At 46.7% G+C, this 23,931-nt stretch overlaps 1 protein-coding gene across 10 annotated transcripts in view; it reads right to left on the bottom strand.

Annotated features, from left to right (window-relative positions):
* Positions 1–23,931, bottom strand: part of CUX1 (cut like homeobox 1) — a 270,952-nt gene that overhangs the window by 8,145 nt on the left and 238,876 nt on the right. For 9 of the 10 annotated variants that reach the window (XM_053960856.1, XM_053960859.1, XM_053960858.1 and 6 more), the window contains one exon: positions 20,503–23,162. In XM_053960856.1, the coding sequence (XP_053816831.1) occupies positions 22,460–23,162 (703 nt within the window). In that variant the 3' untranslated portion in view covers positions 20,503–22,459. Of the gene's footprint in view, positions 1–237; positions 355–923; positions 1,037–2,100; positions 2,168–2,737; positions 2,875–20,502; positions 23,163–23,931 lie in introns of those variants that run through there. The other variant, XM_053960865.1, reaches the window with a different exon arrangement.

The following is a 23,931-nucleotide window of genomic DNA, read 5'->3' as shown; positions in this document are numbered from 1 at the left end:
GGGGGTGTAGCAGCTCTGCTAGGGAGCAAATCTGCGCTTCTGGCTTCAAAGATGTCAAAGATCCCTCAGCACAGTTCTAAACTGCCTTCCTGGCAGGGAGAACCTTTCCCACCCCAATCAGCTCCAACTCCCATGCAAGCTGCACATTGGAAATGTGCAATTTCTGTGTCTGGGGGCTGTCCTTCCACGTGAGCCCAGCCCGAGGATGGACAGACAGACGGACAGCTGGGCACTCACCCGGCCAGGGTAGCTCTGCAGGAACTTGATCTTCTCGTAGAGCTTGATGTTGTCAGCTCTCAGGTTGTCCAGCTCGCTCTGCAGGGCGTGCACCGTGTGCTGCAGCATCCGGTTCTCCTGCACGGGGTGTGGGGGGACCGTGGGACCCAGCCAGGGTTCAGTTAATCCCAGAACTAAACCCCCCTGGCTTTGAATTCAAATTGCTCCCGAATTAAAACTGTCCCAGATGTGGCAGAAGGGGGGTCCCAGTCCTGACCCATTAAGAAGCCCATCCCTCAGTGGCCAAAGAAGGGCTGGGGCAGCCAAGGTGGCTGAGGGGGGCTTTGGGATGGGATGTGGCTCCCACAGGAGGTGCAGACACAATCAGACAGCTTGGGAAAGGTTATTTTGAGTTCTACTTCAATTTATTAGCTCAAAATGTACTCTCTATGTGCTTTTTCCATGGCAGCCCCAAACTCTGTGCCAGGAGGACAGGGACACAGGGGCAGAGGGCCAGAGGGACACAGGGGCTTGGACCTATCCTGGAGCTGCAGCAGCGGGATGGGCTGGGGCAGGCTCTGCTCCTGCTCACAGCAGGATGTTTTCCTTTTGCCTGCAGTGCTTGGGACAGAATTCCACAGGTCAGCAGAGCAGCCAGCCCAGGCTGAGGCCCTGCAGCCCCCCCAGCCCCTCCCCAGCAGACTCACCCCCTCCAGCTCCTGGTTCTTGGCCCGGAAGCGTTCCCTCTGGCTGGAGATGATGGAGAGGAGAGAGTCCACCTGGCCCTCAGGGAATGAGGTGCCAGGGGATGGAGGGTGGCCTGTGGATGAGGTTTGGTGTGAGAGATGACCTGGTAGATGCCCACCACCCACCTCAGGGCTGTGCTCAAGGTCCTCCTGCTATGGGGCCCTGGGAGCACCCAAATCACCCCCTGTGCACAGTTATTACAACATGGACTGCTATTTATGCTTTTTTTTTTTTTTTTTTTCTTTTTTGACGACTCAATGTGGACAGGAAAACCAATTGCATTATTTGGTGCAACCCATGGCTGCCTTTCCCTGACTCCAACCCTGCCCATCCCTGCCAGACTCTCTCCTCTGGCCTCTGCAGCAGCTGCAGCATTGAAATAAAGCCCCAGAGCCACAATCCTCTCTCCCCTACCCCGACTCCTCATCCACCACCAGCTTGCTATGCCCAGGACCCCATGTTTTGGGTGTCCCCCATGGGTTGCCCCCTTGATGGGGCTCTGTGGGTGCCTGGGAGGCTGTGTTCATCCCTCCCTGCTCTTCCTTCCTGGCAGTGGCGTTCACAGCCAAGGAGAAATGTGTCCCCAAGGCCATGACTCAACCAGCTGCACTGAGCAGTTATTCATGGAGCAGGATGGGTGGCTGCAGGTTGTTTAGCTTGGTGGGACTGTTGCTGTGATAATGTTTATCTTGTGTTTTCAAAACCTTTCTAAACAAACAAAAAAAACCCCAAGCAAATAACGGAAAAAAAAGAAAAGGAATTTTTTTTTTTTCTCCCCAGAGGAGCAAGGAGTTGTTATTTTTGTTTGATTCATTTTCTCCTGCAGACCTCAGCGCAGGGGCTGATGTACAGGAAATGTTTCACTGGCTCTGGAGGGGTTTGGTGTGGGAAGAGAGCTCAGAGCTCAGGGTGTTTGGCTCAGCCTGGGCTCACCAGCTCAGCACAGAGCCAGGCCTGGCACGTGCCTGCTGCGCCCCTTGGCAGGGGCCAGAAGATGGGCAAACCATGCCCAGCAGGGAAAACTGTCCCAGTGGGAGACACACTGAGCAGGGATGGCTCAGGAGCTGCCGTCCCTGGAGAAGTGACCACCCTGCCCGTGGCTGGGGTGTCCCAGCCCAGCCTGGCTCCCCCTCTCACCATAAAACTGCGCCGTGGCCTCCTTGATGGGCTCAGGGATCTTCTCCAGCCCGGGGACGGCCGCACCCTGGGCAGCACAAGCAGAAGAAATTAAACATTTCCCACCCACCCGAAGGTGCCTGGGCAAAGCAACCCCCCCTGGGTCCTGCTGCTGCCCTGGCAGCTGCAGCCTCATCCCTGCTGGACAGGTTCCCTGCAGGGATAAGGACTGACCCAGCTGATGCTGCACCTCAAAACCCCAGCCTCTGCCTGGGAAGGGGAAGAAATATTGTGATATTGTTTATCTTGTGTTTTCAAAACCTTTCAAAAAAAAAAAACAAACCCACCCCCCCAACCCCCCCCCCCAAAAAAAAAACAGCAAGCAAAAAAAAAAGAAGAAAAAGGAAAGGAATTTTTTTTCCCCCCAGAGGAGCACGGAGTTGTTATTTTTTTTTTGATTAATCTAATAATAATATCATATTTTTTTTCTATTCACCCAACTCTGCTGGGTGAATTATCAGAAAGAAGAGGAAGGAAATAATAATAATAATAAGAAGAAGAAGAAGAAGAAGAAGGAGAAAAGGAAAAAAAGAGGAGGTGAACACTCCCCCACGCCCCCAGCTCTGAGAGCCAGCCCCGGGGCCATGGGCAGGGCTACCTCTGCCTCAGGGCGATGCACGGCAGACAGGGCTTGGATGGTGCTGAGGTCGTGCTCCAGCTTGGCCACGAGCTCCTTCTGGCCAGCCAGGGTGGCCACGGCCTCGGTCAGCTGGATCTGCAGCTCGGCACAGCGCACTGCAAAACAGAGCCAGGGCTGCCACCGGGACCCCACACGGTGCCAGGGGACACCAAAGAGCTGAGAAACCCCACCTGAGAGCAGCTCAGAGCAGCTCAGAGCAGCACCCCTGTTCTCTCCTTATGTCTGGGGACCAGAGCAGCAGTCCCTGCTCACACCAGGGGTCCAGCCCTCCTTGGGGATGCCCCAGGGTGGGCACAGTGGCCCACAGGGAGCAGTGCCAGGGCCAGAGGCAGCTGCCTGCACTGGCACAGCCGCTTCAAAGGCATCAGCCAGATGTTTTGGGTGCCCCAGGGGTACCTGGCAGCATCCTGGCTGGGCAGAGCGGGGGCACCTGGAGAGGGTTGAGGGGAGGTGAGTCCATGAACTGATCTCTGGGTCTGGTCTGCACGGGAGAGGTGATGGAAGAGGCTCCCCTGGCTGTGGGGGCTGGGAGAGGGCAGATGGTGAGTGGGGCCTGGAGCAGGGTGGGGGACACCCCCCAGGCGGGCCCAGGTGGGACCACTCCTGCCCCAGGCACGGGGCCAGGCCGTGCAGCCCCCGGCATTCCCACCCAGCCAATTTTCTACAAAGGATCCCTCTTTCCAGCTGCCCCCCAGAGTAAAACCCACACCCTAAACCACAACAGGCACTGCTGGAATGCTCCAGGAGCAAAACAAAAACCTCTCGTTCCCCTCACATAACCCCAGCCCAGATGTGAAGCAGTGGAGCAGATGTGAAGCAGCTACAGCGAGAGGCACGGGCCCAGCACCGCAGGGCAAGCTCCGTGTTCCATTGGCAAATCCATCCCAAAACTGTCCTGCAGCAGAAATCGACTTGTTTCACCTTTCTCCCTGGCTGCCAGCAGTGTCTGGGCCTCTCCCTGGCTGGAAAACCTGCTCAGCTCCAGGTTCAGAGCTGGTGTTTTGCACTGCCAGCACCTCCACCACAGGGATGCAGGATCCATCCCTCTGTGCTTGGATTTCCAGGTGGGTCAAAGCTCAGGTCCCATCTGTTCCAGTCCCTCCCTGATAATTCCTGTTGTGATTCCCCTAATTTCCAGACAGCTGGAAGGCAAAAAAATTCCTCATTCATCAACAGCCAGGGAGCAAGAAGTGCAGGGGTTGCCTGGGGAGCAGCAAGAGAAGGCTGTCCTGAGGGCTCCTACCTGCTCTGAGCCTTCAGACAAGGGATGTAATGTGTGCAGAGCTCAATTCCAGCTCTCCCACTCTTGCCAGGCTGGGAAATGCCCCACACACCCAGAAACCAGCTGTGGAGGGAGGTCCTTGCACAGGGAGTGATGCCCTGGCCGCAGGGTTGGACTAAGAGCAGCAGTGATGGGGGCTCAAAGTGATGCCCAAAGGGACCCTGCTTTGCAGGATTCGGGGTCTTTGCTGGTACAAATTCCCCTTTTTTTGTAGGCGTGGCACTTGGGGACATGGCTTGGCAGTGATGGGGTAAGGATGATCTTAAAAGTCTTTTTCAACCTAAACAATAAGAAAGGCAATTGCTGTGTTGGTGTAACAGAATTTCAGAGTGGTTTGGATTGGGAACAAACTTAAAGCCCATCTCACTCCACTCCCTGCCACAGGCAGGGACACCTTCCACCAGCCCAGGCTGCTCCAAGCCCTGTCCAGCCTGGCCTTGGACACTTCCAAGGATCCAGGGGCAGCCACAGCTGCTCTGGGCACCCTGTGCCAGGGCCTGCCCACCCTCACAGAGAAGAATTCCTTCCCAATTTCGAATCTAAACTTAGACTGGATGCATTTCTTTCAGTTTAAAGCCATTCCCCTTCCCATGTTATTCAGAAGGACCAAGCCTCACTGCAGGGGGAGAGAGGTGGCACTTGCTTTAAACACAACACATGGATTTATTTTTTCCCCCTGTGCATATTTACATTTTAGAGCCCCCAGTAAGAGACTCAGGACCGAGCAGTAGTTGTGCTAAAGGCACATCCCACTGGAGGTCAGTATTTCTCCAGGAATGGGGAATCCCTGCCTGCTCTAAAACATGGGTGGCCTGATGAAAAATATTTGCATCAACAAGATTTGGATAGAAGAAAACCTCTTCCCTAGGGTTAATTATTCAATTGGCTGTCTTTTAAAATGGCATTAAAATGGAATTGGGAAGCTATTGCTGGCCAAACATGGGCTGGAGGGGCCAATTCTGCACCAGGCACTGCTGAGCATCCTGTCCAAGGCTCACCACAGCAGGAGGTTACCTGGGGCAGGAATTGTTCCCTGGCCTCCCACCCTGCCCAAAAATCCTCTGCAGAGCTGAGCTTTGGAGCCTGCAGAAGGAGACCCAGGCCCTGCATCTCTCTCTTAAATGATCCTTTTGGCTTCTGAGTTACATGGACTGAGTTTATCAATTTAAGAGAAAAAAGGGTCACCAAAGAAACACAGCTCTCAGTTTTAAAGGAATCTGCATCCTTCCTTCCCTTAGGTTTCACTCGACCTTGGCCATGAAACCATCCCTGAAAACAGAAAAGGCTGGAACCCTGTCTGACACTGAAAGCAAACAGACACACGGAGCTTCCCTCTCATCTCCCCGTCAGTGTCACTCCTCACAGTTGGTTTTTGGGGTTTTTTTTAATCATAACTTTCTCCTTTCACAGGGGCCGTGGCCACCCGCGAGCTCGTCACTTCTGTGCCAGCGACTCTTCACCTGCAGCAGCAGGAGCAGGGCTCTGCCAGGCAGGCAGGGCAGCTCAGGCACTGAGATCCAGCAAAAGGAACCTGCCTTTGTGCTCCCTGAGCTGCTGAGCCCTGCTCTGACCCCTCAGATGTGCAAATACCTCAGAGGCCGGGAAGAGAAGAGCTACTGCAGAAGGTAATGGGACAAAGAAGGCAAAGTTCTGGGGAAAGTGGGTTTTAAACCAGGTATCTTTAGCCTCAAACTCTGCCAGCTCTGGCTTTTAAAAAGCCAAGCCTGGCATTGCCATGGCCTCATGAAGAAAAGAGCAGAAGAGCAGGGACTGGGCAGCCCCACACTGGCAGAAGCTCCGGTGCCACTCTGGCACAGACAGGGCTGGTTTTCCCTTGTCTGATGCACACAAAATCAGATGCTGGGACTGGACTATTCCCATCCCTGGAAGTGCCCAAGGCCAGGCTGGATGGGGCTCTGAGCAGCCTGGTCCAGTGGAAGTTGTCCCTGCCCCTGGCAAGGGGTTGGGCTTGGTGATGTTAAAGGTTCCCTTCCAACCCAAACCATTTAATAATTCTATGATACCTTGCCAAACACTGAATGAATACTCAGAAAGAACCTCTGCACAAAGAAAATGCTCTAAAGAAATGCCTTTTCTGGGAATTCTATGTGCCCAAGGGGCACAACCATGGATGGCACTGCCATGGGATGAATGTTTCTGGAAATACCATCAAGGACCTGTATGGACAGGCCATGTGGAGGGACACACAGTGAACAAATAAAACCCAAATTAAGAATAAAAGATTGACATGAGTCTCACACTTCTTTTGTTGTGAACAGCCCGGTCAGTCTCTTGCCATTCCAAAGCTGCAGGTTAAATCCTTGAAGTGATTACTGAAGAAAAGAGTCCTGGAGCCCCATTCCCCGGGCTGGTGGGGGGCAGAGGCTGGCAGATGCAGGGGCTCATCAGGAGTGCCCCTGAGGCCACGAGTCCAGCGCTGCCACAGAGCAACAGCAACTCTGACTCCTGTAACAAGCCCCAGCAACTGGGCTCCCTTGGCAAATCATCCAAAATAAACAGCATCTGTTTTCACAGATGGAGAAAATTAAGACATACTAGCAACTTAGTTTGAAGTTATAAGGCCAGACATAAATAAATGAGAGGCAATCTTTCCATAAGATGGTGGCTTGATTACTGAGGATGCAGACAGATGAATAAATCACCTTGGGGTGAGATAGGCTGTAACTTGCTACACATCCATGGGACCAGGGTAACTGCTCATGTGGATCCTCAGAGCCCGAGGAAATGAGAGGTGAGTGGTGTAGCTGAAGGGATAGGGGTAGGAGCACACACATGGGCAGTTATGGCAAATTAGCTGATGCTCTGCAAGTTCACACCCTGATTTGCCTCGTGGAACTTTTTAATCTCCCTCCATTTGCTGTCTGGCCTCCCTGAATTTACATAACTGTAAAAAAAAGAAAAAAGAAAAATAAAAAGAAAACAAGCTCAGAAGTGATGTGGCACGCTCTCTTTGAAAAGTCAACTGAAGTGCATTGAAAGCCACTACTTCAAAGGTTTGAAGTCTATTTTATTGACTGGAAGGAAGATGATGGTAAGATAAGTAAACCTTGGAGTGCCTTGGCAGGAAGGCTCAAAGCTGGAGACTCACTCAACACAAACAGGGGTGTCTGAGAGTGCCAGGGCGAGGAGCAGAAGCCAAAGGAAGAAGCAGGAAACTGGGTCTGCCATGGCCCCTTTGATTTTTCCAGCTCTTTCCCCTTTCCCCATGCTGGGCCACCCCAGTTCATGACTGGACAGTTACATCTGAGTTGAAATCATTGCTCTTCCCCATGAAAAAAACGTGCCAAGACTTCCTGGCATCGCTCTCCAGGAGCCTTTTCAAGCCAACAAAATCTTACCTCCGGCTCTACCCGATGCCAGAGCTCCCAAGGCTTACACATAAACTCAGGCCCAATTTCAGGCTCTTGAAACACTTGGCATTTAGCTTTTAAGGAAGTCTGGAAAGGGCTGTTATTGCCCAAAGTCCTGCTCCCCTTCCAGGAGAATCAACGGGAGATGATTCGACCTTGACCCCGCGCTTTGTAGCTGGAGGGGCGAGGAGCACACGATCCCAGCGCTGCAGATTCAACCCTGCATGCACACGATGATTTTCTCTGCCTTCTTTTTTGGTCTGTGAAGATGCCAAGGCCAAGAAAGATCTGAGCCAAAACCCTTCCTGCAAGAGGAAGGTTGTCAAAGGCCTTTCACCATTGCACAGCTCGATGGGTCCAGTTCTGTCTTGACCTTTTCATGGTGAGGGACAACATTTCTGCCTGGCCCAGAGTGTGTGGGAGTCACTCAATCCACCTCAGCTTCATGCAAAGCCTTTTCCTTGTGGGAGCTGCTGGGAGCTGTCAGTAGGCTGAGAAACAGGACATGGAGGCAGGGAATGATGGAATATTTCTTTCTACAAGTCACCAGAGCCCTGTCTGGTGCCTCTGAGGTGGAAATCTACTCAGAAGTAAAGGCTGAAGAGCAGATTTTAGTGCAAAAGTCCAGCTGAGCATCTTACCTCCCACGAGGCAATGAAAAATCAGTGTCACCAGAGGGGACTGTGCTGTTCCAAAAATGTCCCCGAAGTAAATAAAGATCCAGTGCTCCAGAGATCTCACCAATACAACAGAAACACAAAGGAATTGGGCTTTTGGGACATTTTAAAGCAACTTTTGTAGAAATCTCCAGGGAGGGAGGAACGGTCAGTCAGCTCCAAGAGTTCCTGAGTAGCCAGAACACCTGGATTATTGGTCTGGGAATCATCTCAGCCTGCAATGCTGCTCCTGGGCTGTCCTGGTCCATCTGTACCTGCCACGAGGGCATTCTCTGATCAGACCCTCTGCAGGGCTTCTGAAAGGACAGAAAAACCAAGGAGAGGATGAAAAGAAAGGAATGATGACAACTCTAAAAGCCATCTCTCAGTTCTAGCACGGTCTCCCTGGCCTCCAGGCACAGGTATCAGGCCTGGAAAAGCTCCAGGAGTGCAGAGATGAGGTTTCTCTGCAGATACAGAGTTGTAAGAGAAGCCATCGAGAACATCAGTGAGGTCCTTCAGGGATGATACACAAGAGGAGCAGTCCCAGAGCAAGGGATGGCTCTGGCACCAGTGAAGGCAGCAAGAACAGCCCTGCTCAGTTTTACTTTCACGTGCTGCCAAAGAGAGAAGAGAAAATAGGGACAAGCAGAGAGCAGATCATGTCCAACACCCTGAGAACATTTGAGACTTAATCTGCCCAAGTGACAAAGGAAGCACAAGGAAAAGCCCCAGGTGCCATCAGCATCATTCTCTGAGCTCCTGCTGCCCTCTCCTCGGTGCCCTCAGGGCCAGCTTGGAAATTGGCCTTGGGCAAGAGAGGAGGAGCCACCAAACTGCAGCATGACAGGACAGGGGGGGATGGTTTTCAGCTACAAGGGGGCTGATTCAGGTGAGTTCTAAGGAAGTTTTTTTTTTATGATGAAGGTGGGAAGGCCCTGGCACAGGCTGCCCAGAGAAGCTGTGGCTGCCCCTGAATCCCTGGAAGTGTCCAGGGCTGGATGGGGCTTGGAGCAACCTGGGCTAGTGGAAGGTGCCCTTTAAAGGTCCCTTCCAACCCAAACCATTCCATGACTCTCTGGGGCTCCCTCCCACCTCCCTGGGTTTCTCTCCCAGTTGCTGCCAGAAGAGGTGTAGGTGAGATTTCTTCTCCCTCCCCTGCTTTTCTTCCCTTTCTTTTCACATTTTGAGGGCCTGCTGGGAAAGGAAGGTTTGAAGGATTTCTCCTTTCCCTTCCTCCTGGCCCAGCCACTCCAAAATAAACAGCCCCCAGCAAAGAAACCCAGCACTGCTTAATAAATTCACTCTGTAAGGAGAGAGATTTCATACAAGAAGGGATTATTTCCAAGGGTACTAAGATAATTACATGGGTAACTTGGAAGAGTTCAAGAAAACAGTTTGAATTTTCTTATCAGTTTCCCATAGCTTGGAGCAAAAAGAAAATAAAATGCTGTGCTGTAATCAAACCATGTTTTCTGAAGCCCTCTGTTGGCAAGTACACAATTCCTTCACCACTTCCATTAAAACACAAATACTGAGGAGAAAATGAGAGCATTTCCAAATGGAAAGAAGTGGGGCTCAGATGCACCATGTCAGCCACTCACAGCTTCTTACCTGGTGGGAACATGATGCCATGTGAAAAAACATCCCTTTTCCCACTGCAAGTCAAACTGGCTCTCACTGATGGGGCAGAAGCACAGCCAGGACCTTGGCCCTGAGGTGTGAACTTCCTCCTGCACCCAAGGATGCCACAAACAAGGACTTTTCCCATCCATCCAGCAAATCCCTCTAACACTTCCTATGCAAACCTCACCCATCCAGCCCCAGCAGCAGCTCTGTCCCAGCAGGAACTCACAGTGATGTCCCAGTTCAAACCAGTAAAGGTCTTTGGGAACACACAGCGTACAAATTTTCCAAAAAGAGAGAATTTTGACATCCTTTTGAAGGGCTGCCCCAATAAAGTTATGCTGGGAGATCCAACTATCTCCATGGAAGGCCATAAATATCTGTTCCTGAGCTCTCAGATGCTTCCTTGTGGTTTGGGTTGCCTTCCCAACTTCCCAGAATTAACTTTTTGAGATTTAGGCTTGACAGACCAGCCTGGCTTTATCCCAAGATGCAAAATTCTGAGCTACTGTGAGCCTTCTCCAGGTCAGTGCTTTCTCAAGTTTAACACATCCTTTGCTTATGACCACGTGTGGCATTTTAGGAGTTTCATGCTGATACCACCTGAAGAAAAGTACAGGTTACAAATATATACATTAACCTACCTGAGGCATGGCATTTTAAAAGTCTACCTGTTTAGCATCAAGTTTAAAAAAATTAGAGGCATGGCATTTTAAAAGTCTAGCTGTTTAGCATCAAGTTTAAAAAAATTAAGAGTCAAATCATACACAATAATACCATTTGTAGCAATCAACAGTTGGACTAGTTATTAAAGAGAAGGGGAAAAAAGAAAAACTGTTAAATCATGAACCTTTCCATCCTGTGGAACAACTTGCCAGATGCTTCAAGATGAGAAAATGGATATTTAGTCATGAAATGAAGGCATTCAGTAGCATTTTTAATACATTTTGAAGAGAATATCCCCACAACTGCAGAACTAAAGATGGCAAAGACACACTGGATACCAACACGGAGCTGGACAAAGTGCCACCCTCACTGGGGTGGGAAATGCCAGCCTGACTCCCTGCTCTCCAGGACAGAACCACAGCAAATATCCATCCTGGCCCTCCAAAACTCCTATCCCACAGGAAACTCCTAGGAGCAGGCTCATGAGAGCCTGCTAGGAGAAATGTGTCAGGGATCTATTGCAGGAGATGGTGGAAAAACCAAGGTAGATCCCCCAAAATAACCTTAAATTCACAAAAAACCAGACACAAGCACACCAGGCAAAACAGACACACACACAGAGCCTCTACCTGGCACCCACAGCATCCAAAAAATGATTTCTTCCACTACTTTTGAAAACATAATCCCACTGACAGATTACAGCATCTGTTCCTTACCAAGCTCCTCACTCTGTAAATACTGAGAGTATTTATAGGAACATCCCATAAGGCACAAAATGAGGAATTAATTTTCCTATAAAGGATCTGTAAAAATAAACAGCGAGCCAAATATCTGGGAAAATTCTTTGACATTTTCATTTCTGAATCTAAAGCATTCCTGACCTCAGGTAACTGACATTGTTTTTCTTTTTAATTAGTTGATATGCTGCTGTAGTGCTCAAAACAATCCCCCTTGGCAGTCTCAGAGCCCAAATAGGTATTTTCTGTCTGTGAAGCCCACCTCACACTGACTGCAGCAGGAATGGCCACACTTGGATTTCAGTGAACATTCTGAACATCTAACAGTTCAATATTTACGATACTGGAAACACACACACACTCTCCATAGGAACTGATATACAAAATATAATTTTCCTCCCCTTGCCAAACACAAATCCCACCAAACCATCCCTGTGATCCCTCTGGGCATCACCAAAACCAGAAGCACAATGTAAATGTTTGCTGCTTGGACTCAGGTCTCACCTCAATAAAAGACAGCCCACGCGGAATTGTGTTTGTATAAAAGATATTTACTTCAATTATCACACCTAGGGTGCTAGTGAATAATAATAATAATACATCGTGTGAGTTTCATACAGTGATATTGCTTCTCCATATCATATAGGGACCGTTGTACAGTGCTGAGAACAAACATTTTATGGCTAAACCAAACAAAGACAGAAACAATGCCGTCTGCTGACGAGGGAGCGCTGCCCTGCACTGCCAGCCAGATAAACTCTTACTTTTTATGTTTAAACAAATACCAAGAAATAAAATGTTACAAAAGATGAGTCACAGCAACACAATGTGGGCTTCTCAAAGCTACTTGTACAAAAAAAAAAAAAGACACTTTTTTTTTTTTTTTTTTGGTCAATTGGGTCTTTGTGAGGATCTTTTTTTTTTTTTTCTTTTTTCTTTTTTAAAATCTGTGATTGTGAATATAACAAACAAGCTCTAAAAACATCTAAGACTTAGTGCGTTACAGAAAAAATATAAAATACTGCTAAAAATGTAAGACACCACAATACACTGGGGTAAAAACTGAGCTTATTATTAAAAAAAAAAAAAAGTTCTCAGGAAAAAGTACACCACTTTCTGTTCGAGTTCATCTTGTGCTGTGTTAGTAGTCGGGGCATTTCCAAGGTCTGCCCATTCTCATGGCAAGTAGTTATTGCACAAATGCAAAGAGTTAATTTTTTAATTAAAAAAAAATAAAAATGAAAAGGGACATGAGGGAAACAATTAAAAAAAAAAAGAAAAAAAGAAAAAAAAAAAAAGAACATCCCCCCCTCCCCAGCCTCCATCTGCTTTGGGATCGACATCCAAATTTGTATGTGTGACATTCTCACAGCATTTCCAGCAAGGAATGGGAGAAAATGCTTTTCACCACAGAAATGCATAGAGTATTCCAAGAGGAACAACCTTTTGTTTGGCAGAGCTGATCCAACACTTACACTAGGGCTTTCTTTACTCTCATTTTCAGTTTCTTTTTGGACTACACCAGAAGGAAAAAGAACCTGATGTGGGAAATTCGCTGGATGTTTTTTTTTTTTCTTGAAGTGGGACACCCTCGAAAGGCAAAGTGCAAATTTGCTTCCCAAGCCACAGAAGTGCTGCTGTGCCCTGCAGCTGGCCCAGCACCTTCCCCTCTGCCACGCCGGGGGGACCTGGCAGGGCTGGAGCCTGCCCATCCCTCCCTCCTGCCCGCATCTGGGGCTGTTCTGCTGCTGCCCGGGGCCACCTGGCCAGGGAAAAGCCTGTGTGCACACATCTCCACCTGGCAGCAAAACTGAACCACCCCTCCGTGCCACACATAATGCACAACGTGGATTTCCAGAGCAAAGTTGTTGCTGCACAAGGTGGATTATTATTTTTTGCTTTTTTTTTTTAATGTTTTTTTTTTTTTTTTCCTTGACCAGCTTTTGAATGAGAAGGAAATCAGCTCTGAATTCAGAAAGTCAAACATACGCCAACAAAGATGAACATCACAGGAAACCAGTCTCTCATTTTAAATGAACACTTGTGAGTTAATTGCAATGTGCTCTGACCAGGGGCTCTGTGTCTTTAGCAAATTCTCAGTAGAGGCTCTAGGAGGCTCAGGGTATTTTCTCTCTCTGTATATTTTAAGTCTCTTCTCTCACAACTGAGGCTTCTTATTCTCAGTCCTAAATTATTTTAAAAACTATTTAAATAATATTATTTATTAGGCATTTAGATAAAATACTTTTTTTTTTTCCTTAAAAAAAAAAAAAAAAAAAAGATTGCTCTAGAAAACACAACTGGGGCACAACGATATGGATACTACAAGCCAACACCACCTGCTCCATCTCTAGGATATCCCAAGCTTTCTCCAACATCCATTTAGGGGACAGCAAACTGGTCTAGTGGGAGACATCCCTGCCCATGGCAGGGGGTTGGAGGAGGATGAGCTTTAAGTTCCATTCCAACCCAAACCAATGATATGTAAATACTCCTGTTGTGTTTATATCCAACAAAAAACCAAACCTCGACAAAAAAGAAACTGTTAAAAATGAATCTCATAAATAGGAAATATCAGATTGTTGTCCTAATCACAAAGCACCTCTGTGTATTTCACCTTCTGATGCTGCAGAGAGAGCGAGCTCGGGAGGGGAGGGCTGGGGGTGCTGGGGGGCAGAGCCTGTTCTGCACAAAAGAAATCCCAGCTGGAATGACTGACAGTGCCTGGCCACCCCGAGCCAGCACGGGCCTGGGCTGGGAGTGGGGATGTGGCTGATGGCACCGAGGAGCTGCCACGGCTCTTCCTGGGACACTCACAGACCTCTGGGTGTGCAGGGCGAGACTGAGCCCCGCGAGCACCAACTGCCCCAGGAACTGCTGGAACGAACCCGCAGGGAACACGGGGTTTTCTTTTCCCCCAGGAGTGTGAATTCCCCTGAAGGAGAGCTCACCCTCACTGGCTGTGGGACAGGAACCTCCCAGCCACAGAGCCAGAGTTTCTATTGCACAAAGACTCCTCACACAGTGCTGGATGTGCCTGGGAGCCAAGCACCTGCCAGTGTTGGGACACTGGGATGCTCCATCAGCGTTTGCTCCTCCCCCAAAAACAATGAAAAGAGCCTGGGAATGCTGCAAGCCAGATCACTGTGCTTTAGATTATTCTCCACGAAGAGATTAGGAAATAAGGCACATAGCTTTCCAAGTAGAGAAAGTGAAAGAGTCAATTTCAGGAAGCAAAACCTAAAGACTTTACAGGAAATGTGGCAACATACAGGATTTTGATGACATGCCTATGGAGTGAAAATAAAATCATTTCAAGCTCGAATAAAATCTTTCTCCCACAGAAAAAAAAAAGATTGACCCATGAACTCCATCTCTCTAGAGAAGGTGAGAAGGAAATGGAAGCCCTGATCAAGGAAAAGGAAAAGTACAATGCAGATGTGACCTTGCTTATTCCCACACTCCTCCTTTCCAAACCAGATGCTCAAGTACTCCCTGTATCACCTGTACCAGCAACCAGAGGTAACCAGGTACTTTGGAAACACTTTTAAAGCTAGTAATAACTTACCCACATATAAATAACACATCAGAACAGCACAAAGGGTCCAACACAAGCTAATAAAAGCCAGAGAAGTCTGATTGAAAGACTGATTGCAAAAATATTTTTCCTAGTTACTTGGAGACAAGATTGTACTTCAGAGCAAGTCAAGTGCCAAGTTTTATTTATTCTCTTGAAAGCACAGACACTCGCCTTCCAAGAGGAGCTGCCTAACAGAAAATTTCTACCTCATTCCTACAAATACTTGAATTTTCAGCTAAGAGAGAGCAAGGCTGAGCTGCTTGCTTTAATTCCATACTTGGCTTGAATTTACTTCATCAGCTGGTTTTGTGATTGTTTTAAATATGTCTTTACTGTCCACTGTACATTGATAAAGGAGAGAGCACAACACGTGTGCAAATATCTGGGATATGAACTTCCTGCAGGAAGCCAAACCCATAGACAAGGTTTGACCCCTCCCTTCCAATTCCTTGGCTCTTGCACATCTCAGACCCTTGGGATCATTTTTATGTATTCTGAGCATGATCTTCCCTGTCCTCATTAGCTAAACCCATGCATCTCCAGCAGCCTGGTCTCTCCAGTGGCTAATCCCCTCTTTACAGCAGGGAATGGATCTGACAAGTGGGGAATGGCATCCTCTGCCCATTAAAATACATATTGGTTTTAAGCCTTCGCTCACCTACATCCCAAATGATTTCACAAATTTGGCTGCAGCAGTTCTACTGCACCATTAAGACCAAGCACACAAATGCTAAATACATAGAGGGGCTTTTCCATCCTGGAATGATGCACAGAGACACATTTCACAGCTCCCAAAAATGCATATTAATTACCCACACGGACAGAAGAGAACACAACTCTTGTTCTTTCTGTCAAGAAAGAGGCTGTGCTGTTGTGACACTACCAGGAATTACACAGGAACTGTGCAAAATCAGGTGTGGCACCACAACAGCAGGAAATTCTGGGCATGATTCTCTCCATTTCCAAAGAACTTTGGATGAAGATTGTACCACGTATTACAAATATCTCTGGAATTCAAAGAAAAAGCCAAAGACACGGCATCACAGGGGTATTCACTTTGCTGCACTGATCCTGCACTGTTTTGTTATGGTTAAGGATTCAGTTGCTCTCTGCACTCAGCTGGTTCAAAGTCCAAAGAAACTGCAATGATGTGATGAAACCAACAGATTTAATAATAGAAAATCTACAGAACCGTGGCTAAAATCTGCCAACACCACTGGGAGTAAAGCAAGCCTGAAACTGGCAGAATTGACCTTTATAGAAGAGCTGGACAAGGACAAAATACAATAATCTTACTTGTTTTTTAAAAGGAGGCTTTTCCTTTTAATGCACTTTAGTGCCAGAAGACGTTTGTGAATAGCAATGACAATCAAGCCCAGGAATCCCATCAGGTTTTTTTTTCCATTCACAAGAGTTGTAGAAGCACAGATTTCACAGAGAGCCAAGGACTTTGGGATGGATATGGATGCCCAGGTCTCGGGAAAAGCAGGTCCTAGATTGTACCAGAGGATGCTGGTCAGGGGCTCACTAATAAAGTTCAATGAATGACCTTCTTCAACTGGAAAATGACCTTATAACTAATAACTGCTATTAAATATGCCACAGTACCACTTGGCTGGGGGGAAATCATCCCTGAGGACAGAGATGGCACCTCTTACACACCTGTTTTTAAGGCTTTCTGAAAACTTAAGTGCACAGGCCTAACGCTAATCTTCTCCAAAAGGATAAATTTCACGTTCAGAGCATAAAACCATTTTATCCTTGCATATTAATAGGGTAGGGTATAGTCCATGACCTGGTCATGTAGGACAAATCTGTCCCTAGGCATGGTTTAAAGAGCTTTTCTTGCTATAAAGTCCATTATTAACTATACTTTATATATGGCATAGTCAATATATCCTATAAAAGAGATGGGGAGGAAAGAAGAAATTGGTGAAATTTTATTCCTACATTTTAGAGCTCAAATATATGTGAAGGAGACAGGGACTGCTACACCCTTTCTGAACTACAGAGGTTACATCAGAAAAGAAATTCAGATCTTGTACTTCCCATGCCAGTGATTCTCCCTGCAATTTAAAACCAGACTTTAAACTGCTGGGGGTGGGGGGGAAGTCTTTCCTTTGTATAGAACTTTTAAATTCTCAGAAAAGTTGATTGTATATGCAACACAAAGAAAATGTTGATGTTCACAGAGCAGAAAGGGCAAGGCAGAACACCACAGGAATCAACCCGGTCCTGCTTTGCCAATGTTTTATGCATGTGAGTTAAATTTAGGGATAAGAGGCTACAGCCAGCTGGTCACACCAGGGCCAAAACTGCCACACACTCACAGGAAAGCCCTGACTTGGTTTTAGGGAATGTTAAATCCAGTCCCCACCTCAGAACCAACTTTCCTTCTTCTCCTCTTGATTCTGAGTCTCCAAGAGGAGCTCAGCCACACTCACGGCTGAAGACAGAGAACATCCACTGGGTGAAGAAGAAATCAGAGAGAATTTCAGGAACTCCTTTGTAGCAAGAGACACAAATGAAGCAAAAATAGTGCCCTCCACGTGCAGGTTAAAAATGTCACCACTCCACTTTCAGTCTGCAACAAACTGCCAAGCTACTGATCTCTCACAACCCTGCTAAAGGCACAGATTACTGCGGCATTTCAACTAAAACAAAGCATTTTGGATCCAAGTGCAAAGTGTCCAAACCCAATTACTTTTTTTCATGTCTTCTCATAATTTCTATATGGTCAAAATGTGATTTTTTTTCCTCTTTCTAACCTGCCCTGTTTTTGCCAGGAGCATTCTTATTCATAAAAGCTTTAAGAATACTGGAAATTATTAATTTTAAAATGGAAGATGACAGACTTCTGATGGCAGCTGTGCTTGTAGGGACTGCAACCACTGTTAGCATTTTCCATTATTTCATCACATTAATTTGTCACATTTCCCTCAATCCTATTTTATGTCAATTTATCAGCTTTGCACTTTGAATTACCACCAGAATGATGCACTTCTCTAACTTACTATTTCTCCTGTTAAAGGATTGAAAAATAGTGACTTTTAAGTAATTGGATTGGAAAATATTGCATAGAATTCTGTGGTGTTCATGGTCCCCCTGCCCTACACCAATCCCATATGAACAAGTTACATAAAAATAATGTAGAGATCTTTTAGCTAATGAGAAAGGCACATACTTTTTTCTTTTTAACTGTAATATAGATCTTTCCTATTACAGCAAGGAGTTTATTACTAAAGGACTCACTAATTCATGATATGGGCAGAGTGCACTGATATGGGTTCCTTTAAAGGGTGGCTCTATTCATAGGCATTTCACTGACGAATAAATAAAATGGTCAAATTTTATAGCATCAAAAGCAACTGTAATTAAATGCATTTCTGCCAATAAACATCTACACTGCTGTTGTCTGAAATCTGTATCCTGAAAAATGGAAGTGTATTGACAATTCCACTGCATGACCCTTCTGCCAGGGGATACTCTTTCCTGGCTTTTAGCAAACAAAGCACTGCACTTTTTTCCTTCCCTAATCATCCAGAGAGAAAGATCAACAATTTAACTGCAATATAAACGCATTTCTATTAAAACAGCCCTGGCCCTTCATGCACAGAATTGGTAAGAGCATGGAACTGGAAACAGAGAGAGAAAATAAAATGCTTTTAAAGAACCTCAGGAAAAACAGACTCTGGCATGATGGATTTCCTGAAAGCTGCCTGTGCTTTTATCCATCAGGAAAAGAAACGTCAGCAACGAGGGCTCTGCTGCCCTGTGAGATGAGCCCCATGTCACACCTCTCACACATTCCCTTCCCCTGGAATCAGCACCCAAGGGATGACAGCCACTGTGCTGCTCTTTGGCACTTCTTCTCCTTCAACTTTTAATCCTTTCCATTAAGTTTAAAAAAAAAAAAAAAGTTATTCCAAAGCACATTTTTCTCCCAAGGGTGAGTTCCAAATTGATCCCAACTATCTCTCACACCTTGCAGTGTAAGTTCAGCCTCTAAACTGGGGGGCCTTGGCCAGAAACACCAGCAGGTAACTCATGTCCAACCCGAGAACATCAGCAGTAGTTCAACTAATCCATCCTACTTTCCACTGGAACAGAAAAGCAGCTGTGACCTTGGCTAAACACCAGGACAAACGCAGGGAGCATCTCTGAGCTCCAGGTCTGAGGGTGCTCCTCGGCCCCTGCCCTCCAACCAGGGGTTCACCAAGGAACCCAAAGGGACTCCGGGCAGGAGATCACCCCAACAGCATCTCAGCAGGCTAATCCACATTCAACACAGATCATTAAATATGAAACAGCAAAAGGAGCTAAGCCATTAATAAAGTGCCAAAAATATAGGAAATACTGACAGCCTTTTATTTGATTAATTTTATAATAGATCCCAATGATAATGCTTGGCAGGATGGAGTGACTTCTGACTTCTGAACGCTGTCTTTAACCAGCAAAATTACATGACTCAAATGGAATAATGGAGCTTAGAATTAACAGTTAGTGTTATGGAAGAAAGATTTCCTCTAGGGCAAGCTACAGATATGCTTTTTAAAAATCATTACAGCATTAAAAACTGGGCAGACACTAAAGAATCCTAAAGAACTAGTGGAAACCTGAAAAGCAAACCAAAAATAAACAGGAAAAAAAAAAAGAAAAGAAAAAGATATGTTTCAAGGCACTTACGTATTGCTTATTAAGAAGAGAGATTGACCTTAAGTGCTGCATTTGTGTGCGACCTGCGAATACAGTTCTGCTGTCGTACAGTGCAGCCAGAGCTCTCAGTAAGCATCATGGAATGCAATCAGATAGACACAGGCACAAGAACAGTTTGGGGAATATTAACTTAAAAAACAAAATAAAATCATCAAACAGAAAAAAACCCTCACTATGGAGAAAGCTGAGAGTAACCACTTGACTGCATCCAGCACCTGGGTCTCAAATCAGCAGACAGGGACAGTAGGAACAGACTGGCAAGTGTATTGCCTAGAATCAATTAAAAAACCCAACCTGAACCAAACAACAACAAAGAAAAAAAAATTAAAAACAATTAAAGAACCTAAGAAAATATCTGCGTCTTCTGGGCAGAAGTTTTGCTCTTGGCTGGAGACGCAGCTCGTTGTGACTTACACTAAGGTATGTGAACTCCTACCAGGACGTGTTTATCCGTGGAGCTGTGCTTTGGAAGCCAGACCAGGACGCTGGACAGGCACAGAGAGGTCACCCTTGGCTTCAGCCCGTTCCCACGCACTGGCCACGCTCCCGCTGGGAAGCCAGGAGTGCTCCCAGCACGTGCAGCCACACCCTGGTGTCTGCCACTGCCAATTGTCCCTCAGCTCATCACAGAACGGGGCAGCTGCTCTCTCTCCGTTCCTCAGCTTTAGTTTCGCATCACGAGTCCCCAGTTACCCAAGGAGGAATCCTGAAACAGCTAGCAGTGAAAATCGGAAATAAATCCCTGCCTTTCAGCCTCCTAGAGCCTTCTTTCCTTAGTCATGAGAAGGATGGATTTTAGTGTACTGATTCTTAAATTTGTGAAAACTTGCACTAAGTGCTGCTGTCGCATGTTAAGAGACTGTAAATGAAATACATAAGTTCTAAAACATCATGCAAGAAATGTGGTTTCACATCTTACAGTCAAAAATCCTACTAATGAATTAATACAAGCACACTGAGGTGTAATATTGGGAACATACCTTTAAAGTCGGAACTCCTCTCCCCCATCCCTCCCTCCCCCAAAATCAGAAAAGTAATATTAATTAAACTTAAGAAGTAATGAATGCACCATTAAAGTGTCATCAAAAAGATGCTGACCTAAGACAAAAGTTCAATGATACACAATACGGTCAAAAAAGTCTTCAATCAATAATATACAGTATGACAACTACATCTTGTAAATTATACCCAATACTGCCGGCAGTCTATCCCTCTAAAGAATATTTGCCCCCTTTCATCCCTTCCTAACAATCAGATAATAAAATACAGCACCTATAAATAAGCAAAAAAAAAAAAATTATATATATATATATTTATATATATATATATATTCCGAAATCATCTATTGTTAGTTTTAAAGATATGGCAATAAAGGAGTCTAAATTAGCAAACTTGTAGAAGCCATAACTGATAAAACAGCTTATTGAAAAAAGGTGGCAGTAATGCACTCTATGTGTGCACAAGTACGTAAGAAAATACACAGACGTATAAAATTGCACGCACACGCCCACGCACACACATCCTTCCACACACCTCTATGCTCACGCATATACATATAGACAACAGGAGGAGTTAGAGACAAGTTAGAATTGGATTTGTACTTTGATCAGCCCTAACCTGTGCATAAAAGAATGGGAAAAGGCTGTATTTCTGCAGGGCAGAACGGGCCGGACTGGGACTCGAGAGCACGAAGGTTTTGGTTTCGAGCTTGGGCTGCTTCCACCCCGGTCAGAGCCCGTCTGGTCATTGCCATGTACTCTTTATCCACGCCAAAAAGGAGCTTCCCACAACTAAAACGTATTTAAAATCAGTGCTCGTGGTGGGAAGAGAGTCAGTAAATGGCCACCAACAGCAGGAAAAGGGCTGGGTCTGCGGCAGCTCCAGTCCCTCTTAGTGGTGTGTGACAGCAATCGGACACGTGAACTGCATTCCCAAGGATTCCAGGTAAGCTGAATGTTCGGGATACGGGCTAGGCCCCCAAGTAGCAGGCTGAAATGTTACTGGCCAACGTTTTTGGAGCGATCTGTCTTTGCTGAAAGGAAATCCTGTACACTACGAACCAAGTGAAATGATCAAGTACATGCTGCTTCTAAGTTGTCTCCTAAACCTCCCAGATATGAGGTCTGATCAGCGTGCTCTGTGGTTAGAGGTTAAAAAGCAGATTATAAAATACCTAGATTCAGATTTTTTTTTTTTTGTCCTGATTTGGCCTAAAATGGAGTGTATTAAACAAATTCTGGGCTGCAAAAGACCAGAATCAGTTAAAGCTATGAAACAATGTGCACTACGTGTCAATATTCTATTTCACTTACAAGAAAACACTAAGTCAGCTACCACAAATTAAGATATTTTCCTGATGTGACTTTTTTTTTGTTTTGTTAAAAAATATGTGGAGTAAATGTGTTTTTTTTTTAATTCAAAGTTTCAAACAACAAGATTCTTTTCTTTTTCTTGAAAATATGTAGGAATCCAAACTAGTGTGTTTAGAGTCGGTTGACTGTGCAATCTCTTAGTGGCAACTGAACAGCTACAAAAAACTTTCTTTTTTTTTCTTTTTCTTGAAAAATCTCCCCTTTTTTCCTGGTTTAAGAAGATAATAGTGTATTATCGCTCTGTAGCCATTAGATGGCAGATAAAAAGCCCCCTTTTAATATGTGGGTTGATTTTTTTTAAAGATTTTTTTTTTTTTAGTTTTTTTTTTTTTTTTTCCCGTTTTTCATTTTTTTAAAGCCCCACACCAAAGAGGAGGGCACAAGGCAAAGCTGTATGAGTTATTCCAGAAACTGTGGAAATCACTTAGGGCAATAATAAAAACACTTCAGGGTACAAAAAAGCTTGACTACACATTTCAGTTTTCTTCCTCGAAAACACAAACATAAATTGGGCTTAACGCTCCTTTTTTTTTTTTTTTTTTTTGATTTCTATATGCACCTTGGCCTATGGCGTTTTTGCCCTGTGGCCCGCAGGGCGGTTAAGTGCGAACACAATAAAACCAGTAGAGGTCCAGTTTGACTTCCCAGCTCTCCCGAGTTGGGCCAGTTTAATCTCAAAACTCCCACTCGACGGCCTCTTCCCGACTCGCGGCCTTCTCCAAGCGGTGGATGATGTTGTTCAAGTTGGCCGCTTTCTTTTTCCTCAGGGAGCTGTCTCGCGTGTTCCTGGAGCTCGCCGCCTCCGAGAAGCCGAACAAGCTCTGCAGAGAGTTGGCTTTCTGCGAGCCTGCGGCCGGCGTCGAGCTCGTACTTGGCACACTGGAGATTTTCTCTGAACTTTCTTTTGACTTGTAGGAGCTCTCCCCCGTAAGGACTGAGGTGGAGGCAGCTGAGGTAGAGGCATCCCCTTCCGTGGCAGAGTTTGGCAGTGTCTCCAGAGCGTCTCCCGGGCGCTGCGGTGCCGGCGGGGAGCTCTGGCGCGGCGCTCTGAGCCGGCCCTCGTCGTCGGTGTCCTCCAGGCTCTCGGGCTCCGCTCTCTCCGAAGGCCTGGCGCCTCGCAGTGCCTCTTCCCCCGCCTCGAAAGCCGGCTCGGCGGGCCCTCCCTGAGACTTGGCGGCCGCATTGCTGAACTCGTCCGCCTCCGGGCCGCTCGGCTTCCCGTCGGGAGGGCCCTCCGCGTCCACGCCGTCGCAGCTGTCCCCCTCGGAGCTGTGCGCCGCCCTGCTGCTTCTGGCCGAAGGGGAGTCACTCGACCCGGCCTGGCTCTGGCTCCCGGCTTGGATCTCCTCGATGAACAGCTCCCGGCGGATGCGGGACCTAGGAGAGAGGGGAGAGGGATGTGAGTTCAGAGGAGGGCAACGAGGCTGGTGAGGGGTTTGGAACACTGTCACTGCAGGCCCCCAGCCGGGTAATAATTAGCATTGACTCCATGATTGCAGAAGGCTGATCCGTTGCTTTATTATATCATCATACACTATATTATACTGTACTTATTAAGACACTCAGTAACCCTTACAGCCAGTCTGACACAGCTTTTGCCTAACTGATCAATCCATCCAAACACCATCCAGTGTCCAATTAAGAAATCACCCTTTGGTAAACAAATCTCCGTGACACATTCCACATGTGCACAACAGCAGGTGCAACAAGTGGAGATAAGAATTGTTTCTCATTCTTTTCTCTGATCTTCTCACAGCCTTCCCCGGGAAAATGCCTGGGAAGTCTGTGCCTGTTCTCTGTGGCCAGAGAGCTGCTGCCACAGAACACAAACCCTGTGAGGAACCACTGAGGGAGCTGGGGGTGCTCAGCCTGCAGAAAAGGAGACTCAGAAGTGACCTTATCACTCTACAGCTCCCTGAAAGGTGGCTGTAGTCAGGTGGGATTGGTTTCTTTCTCCAGGCAGCACTGACAGCACCAGAGGACACAGTCTCAAGCTGCACCAAGGGAAATAGAGGTTGGATGTTAGGAAAAAGTTTTTTATGGAAAGGGTGACAAAGTTCTGGAATGGCCTGCCTGGGGAAGTGGTGCAGTCACCATCCCTGGGTGTGTTTAAACAAAGCCTGGATGTGGCACTGGGTGCCAGGGT

Source organism: Vidua chalybeata, chromosome 20 (genome assembly GCF_026979565.1).
Source record: "Vidua chalybeata isolate OUT-0048 chromosome 20, bVidCha1 merged haplotype, whole genome shotgun sequence".
In the NCBI taxonomy this organism is placed as follows: domain Eukaryota; kingdom Metazoa; phylum Chordata; class Aves; order Passeriformes; family Viduidae; genus Vidua; species Vidua chalybeata.
Note: the sequence above shows the minus strand (reverse complement) of the source record. Positions and strands in the feature narration are given on the sequence as shown.